The following is a 16,921-nucleotide window of genomic DNA, read 5'->3' on the forward strand; positions in this document are numbered from 1 at the left end:
TATTTTATGGAAAAAAGTAAAATATTCATAACAAAATAATATAATTAATAGTTAATATGTTGTGTATTGTTATCTTTAGTTCTCAGTGCAAGATATGGGCATAAAAACTTCTATTGGTATTAGCACAAACTACCTTTTCAATGAACTAAGAGACAGTAGTGGTTCACTTTCATTTTTTTTCCTTTTACCTGCCTTTCCCTTTTCTCCTGTCCTAGTTCCTTTTTCCTTTTGAGCAATTTCTTTCCATTTCACAGTATCTATTGTACATTTTCGACCTTATTTGCTCTTAGTTTCTCATACCAGGGAGACAATATGGTGTTTACACATGTGTATCAGGTTTATTTCACTTATGAGTATGGTTTCAAGTTGCATCCATTTACCTATAAAAGTCTCAAGTTTATCCTACTCTCTGGCTGAGTAGTACTCCATTGTGTAAAAAGACCACATATTTTTATCTGTTCTTCGGTTGATAGGCATTTCAGTTATTTTTAAGATTTAGCTGTTACAAATTTTGCTGCTATAAAGGTATATCCACCTATGTCACTGTGATATGTTTTAAGTTCTTCTGGGAAGATACCAGAAAAATATCTGGGTCAAATGGATCCTTTAATCCCAGATTTTTGAAGAATCTCCATACTGATTTCCATAGGGCACCAGTCTATACTCCCACCAACAGTGGAGAAGGGTTCCGTTTTCCCTACAGCCCCTCTGGCATTTTTATTTGTTTTGATTTCTTTATGATAGCCACTCTTATTTTCTTGATGATAGCCATATCTTGAGGATATCCATATCTTGGGCTTGCCGTTGCTGAGATGCAGTCTCAGTGTTTTAATTTGTATTTCTCGCACTACCAATGATATTGAATGTTTTTTCATCTATTTATTTGCCACTCATTTCTTTGTATGTTCTAGATAGAAGTCCTTTAAGGGACAATTTGCTAAAAAATTTTTCTCACCCTTTGTCCTTTCACTCTGCTAGTGATGTCTTTTGATGTGCACCTACTTTTTAATGAGATGGGATCCCCGTTGATTCTCTGAAGTTTTTCCCAGGCAATTTTGGTTTTTTTCATGAACTCTCTGCTTACACCTTTGTTTTCAAGATTTCTCTCTTCCAGTAGATTTAAATGTTTCTGTCTTAATATTTCATGCATTTTGACTTTAGTATTTGTTGATTGTCTTGGTTCTAGTTTTAGTCTTCAGTATGTGGAAAACCAGTTTTTTCAGCACTATCTTTTAAAGAGGCTGTCTTTCTTCCAGTGAACATGCTTGGCCCCTTATCAAAGATATGGAGGCTGAGTGTGTTTGTAGTTGTGTCTGCATCTTCTAATCTGTTCCACTGATCCACAGGTCCTTTTTTTTTTTTTGGTCAGGACCATGCTGATTCTGTCACAGTGGCTTTGTGGCATAATTTCAAATGAGAGATTGTGATGCCTCTTTCCTTCCCTTTGCTGCCCAGGATGGCCTTTGCTATTCTCAGTCTGTTCTGGTTCTAGATGAATTGTTTTCTCTAGATCTTGGAAGTATGTTAATGGTGTTTTGATAGGGGGTTATATTAAGTCTGTGTAACAGTTTTGGGAATGTGGTCATTTTCACACTATTGGTTCTTTTCTATCTATGAACAAGGAATATCTTTCCATTTTCTGATACCTCTTTGATCTCCTTTTTCAGAGTACTGTACTTTTCAGTGCATAGATCTTTTACTTCCTTTGTTGGAGTGATTCTAAGTATTTCAATTTTGGGGTGCTATTATGAAGGCTGTGGTTTCTCTAATTTCTCTTCTAGTGAGTTTGTTGTTTGTATACAGAAATGGTATTGATTTTTGAGTCTTGATTTTGTATCCAGCTATACAACTGAATTTATTAAGTCCATAAGTCTTTTTGGTGGAGTTTTTGGGGTCTTCTGTGTAAAATATCATTATTTTACTTGAAGTTTTGTTTTCATTCTTGAAAGATATATTTGATGATGGCAGAATTCTGTCTCTGTGGGCACACCCCCAAGCCCTGTATACCTTTTTACTTTACAGAAGCTATTCCGTGGTATTTGGGTTGTGATGGTTCTGATGCAAAGTCAGCTGTCACTTGAGTTTCTTTAGCATTTTGTGTCACCGCTTTTAAATTTTATCTTTGATTTGAGCAGGTTGACTCTGGAGTATATAGGCACAGTTTTCTTTCTATTCATTCCACTTGGATTTTACTTAGTTTCTGGCAGCTTTAGATTTATGCATTTCACCAAATTTGAGGATATCCAGGCTGTATTTATTTCCTCTTTTACCCTATTTTTTTTTTTTAAATTTCTCTTCTGGGATTCTGATTACATATCTGATAATTTATCTTACAGATTTCTCAGGCTTTATTCATTAATTCTTCTTCTTTGCACTTTCAATTGGATTATTTATGTGGACTGTCCTCAAGCCAACCCCTCTCTGTGCTGTCTGCTGCTGTTAGAGCCCTTAGCTTGTTTTTCCTCAGGTAGTTCTAGATTTGGAATTTGTATGCACCTTGGCTGCGCCTTCTTAAGCACTTTTATTGCTGACATCCTGTTGTTTCATACGTTGGAGCACAGTTTCTGCAACTCATTGAGCACAAACATAATTTTTTTTTAATGTTTGCAAATAATATCTGGCCGCCTTGGGATTTAGTCTGTTTTAACCATCTTTTCCCCTGAAGAATGAATCTTATTTTCCTGAGTAATTGTGCATTGTCTTGGCTGTTTTAACGCCATTTGGTAGAGATTCTCAATTGTGTTATATTCCTCCAAAGAGTGTTAACTCTTGTCAAGAAGGGCTTTAGCCTAGTTGAACTTAAACTGAAAATGGCTCCAGAGCTCATGTCTCAGTGTGGTTGCACTACAGTTTGTGTATGTGTTCCTCCAAGTCATTACACTGGAACTCACACCCTGAAGGTGCAGTAGGCGGTGAAGTGGGCAGGTGACTGAGCCATGCGGGCTCTGTCTCAGTGAGGGGTTAATGCCTTTACACAGGAAGCTCTGCAGAGTGCCAGCCCTGTGAGGACACAGCATACCAGGCATTCTCTTGAAAGAAGAGACCAGGCCTTACTGCACCTGCCAGAGCTTTTATGACTTCTAGTGTTCAGAACTGTAATAAATAAACTTCTGCTTAGCTTTGAACTCATAGCACTTCTCCTGCCTTAGCCTCCTGAGTGCAGGGGTTACAGGCATGCACCACCATGTCCTGTTTTTTGTAGTAGCAATACAGTAGCAGGACTAAGAGACATTGTTACACCCTAGATGAGGTTGTGTGTTTACTTCATGTGTGCATCATGTCTTAGGGGTTTGGTTGGGGTAGAGTTTGGCACAGAATTTGGACCTTTTCTCCTGAGGTAGCAATGAGCTCTGTGTTTGTGTCTGGTTGACCCTCAAAGCCTCATGCAGTCACTGGGGCCAGGTTTCTAGACTTTGTGACTAATTCCTGGTCCAATGCTGGGATTATGTGTGTGAGTGCTACGTACGCCTTGGGGTAGATAGCCTGAATACAATAAAGAAAGAAGGTTAGGCTTTCTAGCTGCTGTTGCTGCTCCCCTGCCCCCCCTTTTGCACTTTGCTGTTTTCTGCCACCATGAACTGCCGTCCTCTGTCATGTGCTGCTCTGCCTCAGAGCCAGCTGAAACTGGACTGGAATCTCCACTAACTGAGTGCTAAATAAACCTTTTCTGTCTTAATTTTGGGTGTTTGGTTTTGTCCCAGAAACAAGAGAACAGTAACACTCTGGTAGTCAGATATCCAGTGACAGAACAAATGATGGGCAGTCTGAGCAGCACTCCCCAGATACACAGTGGCACTTGTGCCCTCACCTTGTGGTCACCTTCACCAGATGCAAGCCTTCGGTGTGGCAAGGCTTGCCTGAGAGCTCCCATTTGCCAAGAAACCTTGCTCCCCTCTCTTTGACTAGGAGTCCTGTCTGCTCATATCTTCTCCTGCTCCTTCCCTGTCCTTCCTGCCCCTCTTCATGGCTTCCAAAGCTGAGACTAAGTGTCTCTGCCCTGGCCAGATGTTTAGGACATGTGTCTGAATGTCACCCACAGCGTGATGGCAAGTTCTTATGGAGGATGAATGTGGTCAGTATGGCCAGAAGGGGCTCATCTCAAGCTGTCCTGTAGCCACTTCAGAGTCAGGACTATACTAAAGGGCTTGTGCCCCAGGAGTGTGGCTACCTCCCATACCATGTTGGCCTGGTAGGATCCTTTTCTGAACACTGAGCTGCTGGCCCAGATATCAGAGCACCTGCTGGAGTCCTAGAGATTATGGTGCCACCAGCCTGGGGCTGTGGCTGGGTGTGCAGTAAGAGGGGCAGATGGACAGCCATGCCCATGCTTAGGCTAGTCCTGCTTCTTGGGTCTGGGAAAGTCATGCTACAAACCTTGCCTCAGGAGAAGGCTAGCACCCAGCTTCCAAGAGAGGCCTGGGATCCACAGTGGGTGCCCTTCCAGGAGGAGGGGGGGCCTGCATGCTAATGCCAGGCCAGGGCGTAGAGAAAGACAGTGGGATCCCCAACCTTCCAAGGTGTCCTCTTTGAGGGAGATCACCCAGATGGGCAACAGTGAGGCCAGATGAAGCTCTGGGAGGAGAAGCCCTGCTGGAAGGTGAGAGAGGCTTCCCAGGAGGTTGTGGCACTTGGCAGTGCTTTGAAGAAGAGTGGTGTGGACAGAGATGTGGGGATAGTCACCTCGCATCCAGAGGACAGTGGGCAGGCCCTTGCCATGGTGGAGTCTCAATGATCATGGTCTTTGGTGGTGGTGCCCCTAGGCTGTGGGCTGGAACATAGCAGATGAAATGAGAACTGTTTTAAATGAACTTTGTTTCTGTGACAACCAATTCTCAATTCACTCAACAGGAATTTATTTGGGCACCTAACTACAGGTATGAAATTGGATTAACCATTAAGTAGAGCAGGAGGTGCACCCTCATCTCTAGTAAGAAAAGGCCAGTTACCCTGTTAGGCTGTTACCAGCATGTAGGCCGCTTACTGAGCTGGGTGTGGGTCAGAGGCTGCTTAGATGCCTCTGCCTGAGGCCTGCAGGGCTTGTGGACAAAGCAGAAAGAGGCACTGAAGCTTTTCTGTCCCACAACAGCCTGGAGAAGTCTGGAGTGAAAGCGGCGCTGGTGTCCAGCTGGTCTTCCCGGAGGGAGCTCAGATAGCCACACTGTTGGGGATCCGGTCCGGGGACAGGTAGTAATAGGGCAACTTTTTGTTCTTGTTGCGCTCTGCGATCACACTGACGATGGCCTCCAGGTTCTTGCGGAAGCGGACCATGGCCTCCTTCACGGGCTTCTCGGTAAAGTGCTCTTCAGGGTACATGCCTAGGAACAGCTGGGGTCCAGACATGGACAGACAGGTGGGTCAGTCTACTGGGGGACTTTGTAAATGGACAGGCCTCATGCTACCCTGGGAACCTGCTCCCCTCCTACCCTCTGCTACCTGCAAGAGTGACAGCCACAAAAAGGACAATATCCTGTCACTTGAAACAACCTGGATGAACCTGGCCATTATGTTAAGGGAAATAAGCCAGGCACAGAAGGACAAATGTGGCATGGTCTCACTAATACATGGACTCTAAACACCTTAAAGTTGAGTAGAACAGTGTCTGTCATGGGGTGAGAGGTGGGTCAGTGGGTACAGGCTGCAGTCAGGCATGTGGAGGGTCCTGGTGGGCTGTGACTTGGCTGGGGACTACAGCTGACACTATTGTAGAACATGTTTTATAGTAACTGGGAGACCGTGTTCCCACTCACAAGGTAACGTGTGTGAGGCACCAGATCTGCTAAATGGGTGGACTGCTCATCACCCCGTGCATGCATGTGTGCATGTATGTGCATTGAGAGATCACGTAGAACTAGAAGTATGCATGAGCATGAAGTGTCCATCAGAAATAAAGGAAGCAGAAAGCCAGCGTGACGCTCCTTCCAACCTGCTTCCCTGAAGAAGCTCCGGAGCCCAGGCCTGGCAGATGGGTGAATTTAGAAGGGGCCACACCTGCTGCTGAGGCCTCAGGGAACCAGCAGTGGTGCGGCACAGCAGGACTGACCATGGCGTCCTGCGTGATATCCTCCAGGGCTCCAGGCCTGCAGGGCACCAGCCAAGGGCCCTATGGGTCGGAACTGTGGGGCAGCATGTGTGTGGGCCCTGTGCTTATGTGTTTGCACACATAGATGTCTGTGAGACTGGACTGTAAGACTGGACTGATCTCTGAAAGCTCTGCCAGGTTGTAAAACTAGCAGGTCTCAGGTAGGGCAGTGGGATTTGGATGTAGTGTGTGGAGTGAAATCCAGTCCTCATGATTTCCTGCTATGACATTCCTCTGTCAGGAACACATCACATTCCTGAAGTACAGGTGTGCATCACACTGAACCCAGACACAAGGATGACCAGGAAGGACCAGTGCTGGGCTGGTGACTAGCTCCTCCCTCTTGCACACAGGAGCTCCTACCAAGGCCTGTGTCCACCCATAGGGTCCCCATTTGGCGGTGAAGTACACGTGTGCACCTCTGGAAGGAGCCAGGACTCTTCCCCTTCCCTTGGGAGTCAGGGGGACCACGTACAAGAACTTGGTCACTGCTGAAAGTGGGACGGGGACACTTGGCGCCCTCTGATGGCAATGAGTGGGATAGCGCCAAGTCTCTCCTAGCCCCTGCCCCAGCCAGGGACCTGGTGGCACCTGTCCTCTTTTTCCCCTTCAGACTGGCACTCAGGCTCTTGGCTTCCAGAACGGAACGGTGGAGCCTGTCCGCCAGCGCCGCTATCCCGGCCCGTGCCTCACCTCGTTCTCCTGCACCTGGCTCAGTGCCCACACAGCGCCCAGGTGCCAACACGAGCGGCCACGGTCTGGCAGCGTTTCCACGATCTGCTCGATGGTCACCACGCCCTTGGCTGTGGGGGGCGGGGCCCTCATAGTAGGGGGCGCATTGGGGATCCAGGAGCACCAGTCGTACTGGGGACAGCACGGGCATTGGTGGGTCCCTGGAGCCCAGGTGCAGAGCCACCTGCTACCCGTGCAGGTACCTACTGACAGCGGGGATCCTCTCCCTTCCCAACGACCCCGTCCTTCCCAGCGGGGACCCAGCACAGAGCCCTGGTAGGTAGGACAGGGTTAGGATTCAGGTCAGGATCAAACCCACTTACCTGCCCAAAGTTGACAGCTGCGTGCTGCGCGGATGCGGTGAAGATGACCACAGTCAGGTATTTAGTCAACTGTTCGCGGCTCCGAAGCGACTTGGGGAAACCTGGAGAGCGCATGCGGTCAGCTAGGAGTGAGTCCACCCGACCCCCACACGGGCCAACACCCGTGCGACGCCTACCTGAGGCCTTGCAACCCCGCATGCCATACACATAGACGTCCTTGGCAAAGGCCTGCAGCTCTGTGTCCTCTGCCACCACCTGGTCACTCTCATAGTAGATGTCCACGACCTCAGCCACGAAGCTAGGACAGGGTGGCTGATCAACTTACAGAACTGGGAAGCAGCAGGTCCAGTGGGGGGCGCCGTCCAGTCCCAGGCTCCTCCCCAGGGTCTCCCTCCTGGTGGTCCAGTCCCCCTCACAGTCTAGTCCACGGGGCTCCCTAGCCCCACCCTCAGGCCCCACCCAGAGGCTTCCAAGGCTTAGCCCCGCATACCTGTGGATGGCCTCCCACACCCGCAGCCCGTCGTCACGGTAGAAGTAGTAGGGGATGTCCTCGGCGCTGTCCATGCCGCGGGCCCGGATGGCCTCGGGGAAGCACAGGGAGGCGTAGGTCAGGTCCTGCATGGCCCGCTGCACCATCTGCACATGCCCACCGCCGCCTGTGGCGTTGGCCTGCGGGAGGGGGCGCCCCTGAGCCAGCACCCTGGGGACTGGGGGAGCAGGGTGGAGAAGCAGCGCAAACCACATGGCAGGGGGGAGGGGAGGGTTGGCAGGAAGGATGATCAACTCGGGAAGGACAAGACCCCAGCCCACCTCCTAGCAGCACCTGGACTCAGCTGGGTGAAGGCACAGGGTCAGGTCGGGGCGCGCACCTTGTCAAAGAGGCCATACTCGCAGATGAGCTGCTCACGGGCCTTGGTGTTGATGGCGATGGTGAACCGCACGTGGGCCACCAGCAGCTAAAGGACAGGAAACCTCAGAGGAGGCTGCCGCAGCAGCCCAGCCCAGCCTGCGGTGCTGATCTTTCTGCTGAGGAACTGTAGGGTCTGGGGCTGGGCTTCAGTGCTGACCTTGACATCTGCGCTGGACTATTACTGCCTTAAGCCTCTTGAGGACCCCTTCAGGGCTCTCTGAAGGTACCGCCCACCATCCCCTGCTGAACAGTAAGGATCCTACCCTGAACAACTGGCCTACCTTGAAAATGGGGTGCACAGCAGGCAGCTGGCGGTACATGGCAATGCCAAACACCTCCGACACGAGGTGTGTGCGCAGCAGGTGGGTGATGGTCTGGTGGACATGGAAGTCGCTGGAACGCACCCAGATTTTTGCCAAAAGCCAGTCGTACTTTGCATCGGAAGGGAGAAAAATGGGGTTCTCTTCTCCTGGGGTTTGGTTAAGCTGATAGGTTGAAGAGAGAAAAGGTGTTCATGTGTTTTGCCCCAGAGGAGCTATTGGAGAAGCTATCTCCTGGGAAATTCCAGATGCATCTAAGCATCTTCCCCAACAACTTTCAGACCACAGGAAGAGCATAGAGGCCGTGGGGTCCAGGCCTGGTGCTTCCCATCCCAGCTACATCACTGGAAACCCATGTGCCTAGCTGGTCTCAGCTCTTCCTTCCAGGATAGGGATGCTAGTGTTAGCCTGCGTGCTGCCTCAGGAGTGGGATACAGTGGCCATGCCCCCATACCACTCCACAATTCTCCCTCTCCCCTGCCCTTGAGTGCTGCTCCTAGTGGGGTGGCAGTTAAGGTGAACTGGAGAGTGGTGTATCACCACATCTGCTGAGCCAAGAGTGAGAAAACGGTTTCGAGGAGCTCTGGAGCCTGGAGACAGGGAGGCTCAGGAATCTGTCAGATGACTTCTCTGTCTCGCAATCCAAAACAGTGCTGAGAGAGAGGTAATGCCAAGCCTGCATGAAATGTCAAATTTTGAAGGAGCCACATTTTAAAATGTAGACCGAAACAGGTGATATATAGGTTAATAATGTAATTTATTTTTACCCAATATATCATCTAAAAATCATCTTATATGAAGCCACATTTAAAAATATTCAATAATATACTCTACATATTTCCCCTCCCTATTTGAAATCTGGGATATTAATATATGTAGTGAATGTTTCAGTGTAAGATTGTATTACAGTAAAGATGTGTTACCATTAATCCCCTCAAAAATGTTTCCTTTCGCTTTGAGCACATTTGCTCCACTATTCTTGCCACTTTCTGAAGCAGTTCTGGAAGTCCTTTTTCATGAGTGTCTTTATGAGGCATGATCACAAATATGGCAAATGCTGCTGCCAAGAACAGTCCAACAGAAAGGCCAGCTCATGTGAAATCACAGTGCATCCTCATTCATCTTATTCACTGAGATTCCTGGCTCTTCTTCAGTGTAAAAATGATCAAAGAAAGTAAATGAGAGCAACTAGTGCTATGGTTGTGTCTAGTTTTCCCCCAAAGCCCTCATGCAGTCCTTGGGGCAGGCTTCTAGAGTCTGTGATTGATTCATGAACCAATGCTGGGACTATGCATGTGGGTGCTACCCCTGCCCTGGGACTGATAGCCTGAATACAAGGGAGGGAGAAAGGCTTGCTAGCTATTGCAGCTGCTGCTTCTTCCTTTGCTCTTTGTTATTTTTTGCCACGATGAACAGCTTTCCTCTGCCATGTGCCACTGTGCCTTGGAGCCAGCCAGTATGGACTGAAACCTCCACTAACTATGAGCTAAATAAACCTTTCCTTCCTTAATTTTAAGTGTTGGGTATTTTGTCAGCAATGAAAGAAAAGTCACTGGGACAACTAGACACTCAAGAAAGAAGACTCCAGAACTGCTTCAGAAAGGGGCAAGAACAATGGGACAGGAGTATCCAAAGGAAGAGAGTGCTTTGAGAGGAATTCATGGAAATGGTCCTTTACTGTAATGAGTTTTAAAACTTTGAACATTCAAATATCATCATATTTTTAATCACAATTGCATTTTGCAATTACATCTCTTAGTGTGGCCCACGTAAGTCTCAGCTCCAGCACCAGGCAGGTACAGGGCAGCTCTGGAAGTCTCCTAGCTATTCCTGGAGGATTCAGAGGGGAGGAGAGAGGAGTGGCTGCTGCTCTGTATAGTGCTGTTTTCTTGGGCTGGCTCTGCTGACTCCTTGCATTTTTTCCTCAGTTGATCCATGTTCCTGCTTCTTTAACATTCTGAGGTCTCCACTGTATCTTCAGCTTCACACTGAAGACTTTGCACACAGCCCTCTCAGGAGCACGCTGCCTGGCCTCCCAGGCCACCCTCTGAAATCTGGGTGGAAACCTCTTGGACTTCACGGCTGTTACATTCTGCATGCACCTAAAACAAGCACCGTGAGGATGACACCAAGGTCTGCCACCAACTGGAGCAGCAGCCAGGCTTCCTTCTCTCTCAGCTATAGGGTGCAGTGCCTGTGAGCTCAATCCTAAGGAACAACTTCTCCAAGGCACCACCATTCTGAAATGGTGTTTTGAGGGGCTCTTCCCAAAAAAAAATCTCTGACTTATGTAACTCCAAGGCTTCAGAGGCTGAAGTCCTGCTGGTTCTTGTGATGTCCTCAGGCCACCTATTGTTCTCTTGTGCAAAACTTGGCTTTTTTACTAGTTTTGTCAGGGACGAATTTTTCCTCTGGTCCATCTTTTCAGGATGCAACTTTACTTGAGCTTCCTTTCTGGCCAAACTTGAAACATTTTAAATCACTCTTTTGGCCTCTTGGCCCTTAATTCACAACATAAACCTGGCAAAAAGCCTCTGACAGTAGTCATGCCACAGCCTCAACATTACACTGCCTTGAAATTTCTTCTGCCAGATTAATTAGTTTGCTTCCCTTAATCTTAGTTTCAGGCAAAGTCACTGGACACAAGCAAAATGCAGACAAATTTTCTGCGAAGATGTAACACACATTGTTAGGAGTCCAACACCCATTGTAGTCCTTCCTAGCAGAAAATTCCTGATCCTGGTCTTTGTTGGCAGCATTTGTACTGACATTCTGGTCTTTGGAGCTCTGATCAGAATCTCTCATCAAGTGCAGTGTATGGCATTCCATGGCTGCTTCTTCAGTGCACACCTCCAAACCTTTCCAAACTTTTTCTGCAAGCCAGTCCCAAAGGCTCCTAAATCACATGGTTAGGTATAGTCACAGCAATGACTCTAGTGACTTTTCTCTCATCGCTGAAATAAAAATATCCAACACCCAAGGTTAAAGAAGGAAAGGTTTATTTAGCTCAGGGTTTGTAGAGTTTTCAGTTCTTAGCTCAGTTCAAGGCAGGGTGGCATGGCAGAGGGGCACCACAGAGGAGGAAGCAAAGGCAGCAAGCAATAAACAACTAGGAATCCTCTTTCTGTCCTTTATATTTTGTCCAGTCTAGTACTCATGCTCTTAGTCCTAGCATCACACCATGAATCAATCCCAGCATCACATTCTTGACCCCAGCATCATACAGCCTAGACTCAGCCGCCTCTAAAAAGCCCCTCCTGTGATTGCATGAGGTTTTGGGGGACATCTAAATATAAGCTGCTTCTTCAGTGGACATCTCCAAACAGACTCTCCAAATAAGGAGAGCCAATCTAAAAACTTAGAACACAGGGTTTATTGATCCTACATTTACATAACCTTTTTCATCCTCTTCATGACCAAGGGCATTTGCATTAAAAATAATCAAGGTCAAGATTTTCAGTATCATCCAATTGCAACCTTTGACCTTGTCCTGTTTCAGACCCCTGGACCTCCAGTCAGTGCCGAGTCTGCAGTCACCTTGCATTCCAGGGAAGACAGTCTTGCAGGCAGATCACCTCAGGGAGAATCTGGGGCTGACCCCATCTCACAGGACCCTATTGCCTTTTCTGCCCATCAGGACTCCTCTGAAGCCAAGAGCTAGTTCTGAGCTCACCACCAGCCAGTCTACAGCTCAGCCAGGAACATCTAGCCTGCCCACTCTCCAGTCCCCAGGTGTCTATGAACCCCAATCCTTGTCTCTGTCATCTTTTCTGTGAAACCTGGTTCCTTAGCCCCTGGAAGACAGATATTGAACTTGTCTGTGTGTCCAACACAGTTGTGCTGATTCAAACTCCTATTCGACCTCCCCACAGCTGGGTCCTTGATGGCATATCAGGTGGTTGAGCCCAGTCAGTTGGGATCCCAGAACCTGGGCTTTTGCTGAAAATTCCACTGACATTCCTGCAAAACAATGCTCTTCCTCTTTGAAGGGGTCCCAATGCTCACAGTCCCTGGGCACCCCATCTACCTGCTGCTTCACTCACTGGCATAATCTGTGTGGGCCCCAGACACTCATGGCTGGGCCCTGCCTAGAATGCATGGTTTGATGCAATGCACACCTTAGAGGAAGGAAAGGATTTTCCTGCAGACTCACTTAACCATAAATGGAACCTGAGACCTCTTAGAGCACCTGCCATCCTGGCACTGGCCCACCTGCATGCTTGTATTCTCCTATCCAAGGCTGTGAAAATCTATCACTTTGTAATAAACTCTGCTGATACTCTGTATCATAGCCTATGTATCTTACCTGAGAGCTTTCATCAAAGACACAAAAAACTGAGGAATGTCTCAGGCCCCTGCTGCATTAAGACCTGCTTCCCAGTTACAACCCTATGTCCCATGTCTCCCGTGCCTACACAAATATTTGTCCATGAACACAGTGTCCTGGATTGCTACATCCATTTGCATAGATGAGATCCTGTTATTTATATCAATCCCTATGTCTTGCCTTTCTCCTTTGTCAACCCATGGTGGAGACATGTGTAGGTATGTGGGGGTTTGTGGCCTGGCTGTGGAAAGTCATTCAGCCTGTCCTCCACTCCTTCAGTTTTTTAAAGTCTGTTTTCCCCACCAGCAGTGTGGATCATCACCCTTCCAGGCACAACCATGTGCTGTATCTCCAGCACTCTGGCTGCAGGGCATGGCGTGTGCCAGCTAGGTAGAGAGTGCTCTCTTCCTCCCAGAAAGCCTAGTAAACTCTTGTTCTGTGGTTTCATACAGTGGCCCCAGCTGTGCCAGCCTGACCCCGTACCCTCGCCTTGTCCACTCTGAAATCTAGAACCGTAACAGGCACATGGGATACCCAGGTCAGCAGGACCTGCTCAGCTGCTGGCTTGGGTATACTACTGGCTGCAATACTCAGGTCTCATGATGTAGACATAATCCTGGGCTGCTGGGCAGCACCTGGGATGCTGCTCTGGCTGGCAGTTGGGTGTTTACCACTTTTTGGTTTTGCCTTCCTGGTATCTCATTCTTAATCTTAGTTTGCATTTCCTTAACTACTGGCTGAGAATTTTCCATATTCTGATGGCCTGATTTCCATTTCTTTTTCCATGAAGCCCTCACATATGCTCTGCCCATTGTTCTAGAATGTGCTTGTTTCATCAATCTGCAGGAGCTCTTTGCATGTTGCATGTTAATGATTTTCACCCTTCAGCTGGCACTTGTGGTACAGTTACCTTCCCCAGTCTATTACCGCCTCTGACTTTGCTTGTGGTGAATTGTACCATTCCATCTTTAAGAACTTATGTCATCACATGATCCTGCCTTGCCCTCATAACTTCCTGCCTTCTTGGTTTTAAAGTCTCTTTAGTCCACACATGATCCACTGTCTCCTGTCTCCTCTTTCACTCTAGTCTTTACTTTTTTTTTTAATTTTATTTATGTGTGTGTGTGTGTGTGTGTGTGGCCAGCTCAGCCCACCAGGGGGCAGGGCTGACTGGCATGTGGTGCTGGGGGATTGAACCGTGGTCCCTGTGCTTTGCTAAGCTTGTTCCAAGTAGGTGCTTTAGACCACTGAACCATCTCACCAGCCCTCTAGTCTTTACTTATCTGTCTATCATCATGTAGCATTCAGCCTTATCAGGGCCCTCATTCATCCTTCCTATCCTGCAAGGAACATGCACTGTGGGGAATTGGGAGTTTTAAAAAAATTTTATATTTAGTACAAGGTCTACAGGGTCTCACTACATAGATCTGACGCATAGTGATTCTCCTGTTTTCAGCCTCCCAAGTGCTGGGATTACAAAGGCATGTGCCACTGTGCCCAGTCTCAGTCGCCATCTCAGCACGCCCCAGGAGTGGAGCTGGCACAGTATGCTGGTGATCGAACCCCAACTGTTGCACTCTACCTAGACAGGTGTTTTAGTCTGCTGAGCTATCTGGCCATCCCTGGAAATTAGGATTATTTTCCTGGTGTTTCTTTGGAGCCCACAGTCTGCCAAGTGGGGGAGGCTGTAGTGGGACACTAACTTCCCACTATGTAAGGTAGTCCTCAAAACCATGTGTCCATCACTGGATGATCCAACAACTCATCATGTCTAGAACACCATGTTTTCCCTGTCCCCATAGGAGTCACAAATCCCTGTCCAGCATAAAGATACATATTTCATTCTGATCCCCTTGACCACTGACATCAGCAAGTCCCCACCCACCTGTCAATTAATTTCCAGACACCCCTCCTCAAATATAAAATTCTCAGCCTCTTACCCCAAGGGCATGATTTCCTCCCCTGGACTTGCATCAAGCCTCAAGTCGATACTTTTATTTATGATTTTAATTTTTTAAAAATGGAGTGATGTTTTGAGTGACGTTTCCTCTGTTAACTGACAGTCGCAGGCTTCCTCCTCACTGGAGGAATGAATCACAGGAGGCTCTGCTTACACTGAGCTCTCCCGAGTAGTGACTTCCTTGGAACTTGGCGCTCATCACCACACTGCTGAGCTCATTTTAATAGTAACTCTGCTTGGTTTTCAGCTTCCTTTTGCAGCCCAGCTGTGTCCTGTTATAGATTTAGGCTACACTCATGGCATGGAATCAGTTTGGGGGCTGATGATCCATCAGAGGCTCTGGAAAGGTCTGCTAAACCCAGGGCTCATGCTGCCACTTCTCCCACTTGAAGTTTCATCAGCTGCTGGGATGGAACCTGGCCTGTTTTCTACAACTTCTTGTAAATTTACATTTCCATGGCTTTAACTATATGTATTTCTTTTACCTTATCTAATATTGCTGCCTCACAATTACTCTGTTTAAAAATTCTTTTTAATGTCATCCCTTTCTTTTCTCCATGCATAATTCTGGGACTGGAGATGGACCCCAAGGCCACACGCATTCACAGTATGAGCTCTGCATCCTGCTCCTCTCTGGTCCTCCTGCTTTTCCAGTAACCCAAGGAGGAGAGACGTTCCCAGATGTTTCAAAGAATCACATTTTTTATTTATTGTCCTCTAATTTTTGTTTATGTGGGTCTTGGTATTTGTACTCCATATTTATTTATTTATTTATTTATTTATTTTTTGGCAGAACTGGGGATTGAACTCAGGCCCTTGTGCTTGCCAGGCAAGCACTCATTCTACTGAGCCATCTCCCTGGCCCCTGTACCCCACTTTTAGGACAGGAAAAAGACTCTGGAGGTCCCCAGTGGTAACCCAAGATCCAGAATGACAATGGGAGGCAAGAGGCTCCTCCCCATGCCCCCTCTCACTGTCCCTTCCTCTTCTCTGTTCTCAGGCTCCGCCTTGCCTATGGTAACACTCTGTGCCCCTGGCCAGGTGCTGTATGGGGGCTGGCTGCGCTGGGCAGGTTCTTCCCACCCGGAGGGGCGTGGGGCTCCTGGGAGTGGAGTCTTCTCTGGTGGGGCCTGTACAGGGGCATCAGTCATCCCACCTCCTTTCTGGGACCTTTCTTCCTAGGGTAGAGGGCAGGAAGCCTGTCACCACCTACCTGGATGGCAATGGGCACAATTTTGTTGGCCAGGTTCTTGTACAGCAGGCAGATGGGTGCTGCCAGGAACTGGAGTGTGCAGGGGTCGGTTTTGTTGGCATCAATGCCATCTAGCAGCTCATAGTCCACGATGAAGATGTTGCCCTCCTGTGGGAGACAGACAGGCTGAGTCACTGTCCATGGAGGAGACCCAACATGGGAAGGGGTGGGCAGGGCTGCTGCTCTCTGGCAGACCCTCTCTCCATTCAGTTCAGGAGTAGTTTCAGGGTCATAGAGAGGCCACTCTCAGAAGCCATGACAGGTAAGTTCTGGGGTGTGAACACCACAAGCCACTAATGCCTAGAGTGACACCAGTGCCAGCTGCAGGAGGCACCCTCAGGGAACACTGGGAGGGTCTGTGACAAGGGAGAACATGGTTGGGGTGGCACCATCACCACTGCCTAACTTTGTGCATGCCCCTCACTCCTTCCCACCTTCCTCTCCTCTTTCCTCCTTTCCAGGTGTGTGTGGCATGAATGGGCCCAGCATGCATGGGCACAACATGGAGTCCCCTCTCTCCATTTCCGTGGGAGGGAGGAGCTGCCCATTCCAGTCAGTAGCAGTCCCCAGTGTGGTCGTGCAGGGCACCTGGGACCCAGGTGGGAGCAAGACTGACTCAGGTGTGTCCCTTGTCCTGAGCCTGCCGGTCACCCTGCTAGACATCTCTACTGACCGCAGCTCCATTACCCTGGATAGCCTGCCCTGGGACCTCCTGGCCAATGATCCCCACTCTGCGTGTTCTGACTTTTTCAGCAAGGGTCTGTCTTGGGACACCAGTTGGTCAGGAGGATGGGGAGCATCTGAGACCATAGGCAACAGGGTCTTCCTTTCTGGGAGTGGGTGATGTTTTCTAAACTGGTGGAAGCTGAGTCTGAAGCTAGTATCACTGAGGGAGGAGACCCTTCAGGATAATCCCCCAGGGGCAGAACAGCAGGGAGAGAGAGGGCCAGTCTTTGCCTCCTCCCCTTGGGGTTGTGCCTGAGCCTAATGCTTTCATAGCTGCCTTCACCCAGACACT

General features: G+C 48.4%; 1 protein-coding gene across 2 annotated transcripts in view; it reads right to left on the reverse strand.

Moving 5' to 3' along the window:
- Nucleotides 1–4,842: 4,842 nt before the first annotated feature.
- The window catches only part of Alox5 (arachidonate 5-lipoxygenase), a 45,173-nt gene continuing 33,094 nt past the window's right edge, over nt 4,843–16,921 (reverse strand). The window contains exons 6-13 of one of the 2 annotated variants that reach the window (XM_012513194.2): nt 15,865–16,011; nt 8,326–8,529; nt 8,004–8,090; nt 7,625–7,803; nt 7,311–7,432; nt 7,135–7,235; nt 6,773–6,943; nt 4,843–5,325 (exon numbers count right to left, since the gene is read on the reverse strand). In XM_012513194.2, the coding sequence (XP_012368648.2) occupies nt 5,146–5,325; nt 6,773–6,943; nt 7,135–7,235; nt 7,311–7,432; nt 7,625–7,803; nt 8,004–8,090; nt 8,326–8,529; nt 15,865–16,011 (1,191 nt within the window). In that variant the 3' untranslated portion in view covers nt 4,843–5,145. The remainder of the gene's footprint in view (nt 5,326–6,772; nt 6,944–7,134; nt 7,236–7,310; nt 7,433–7,624; nt 7,804–8,003; nt 8,091–8,325; nt 8,530–15,864; nt 16,012–16,921) is intronic. The other variant, XM_023708399.1, reaches the window with a different exon arrangement.

The sequence above is a fragment of the Octodon degus genome, unplaced genomic scaffold (assembly GCF_000260255.1).
Source record: "Octodon degus isolate 3935 unplaced genomic scaffold, OctDeg1.0 scaffold00357, whole genome shotgun sequence".
Taxonomy (NCBI): domain Eukaryota; kingdom Metazoa; phylum Chordata; class Mammalia; order Rodentia; family Octodontidae; genus Octodon; species Octodon degus.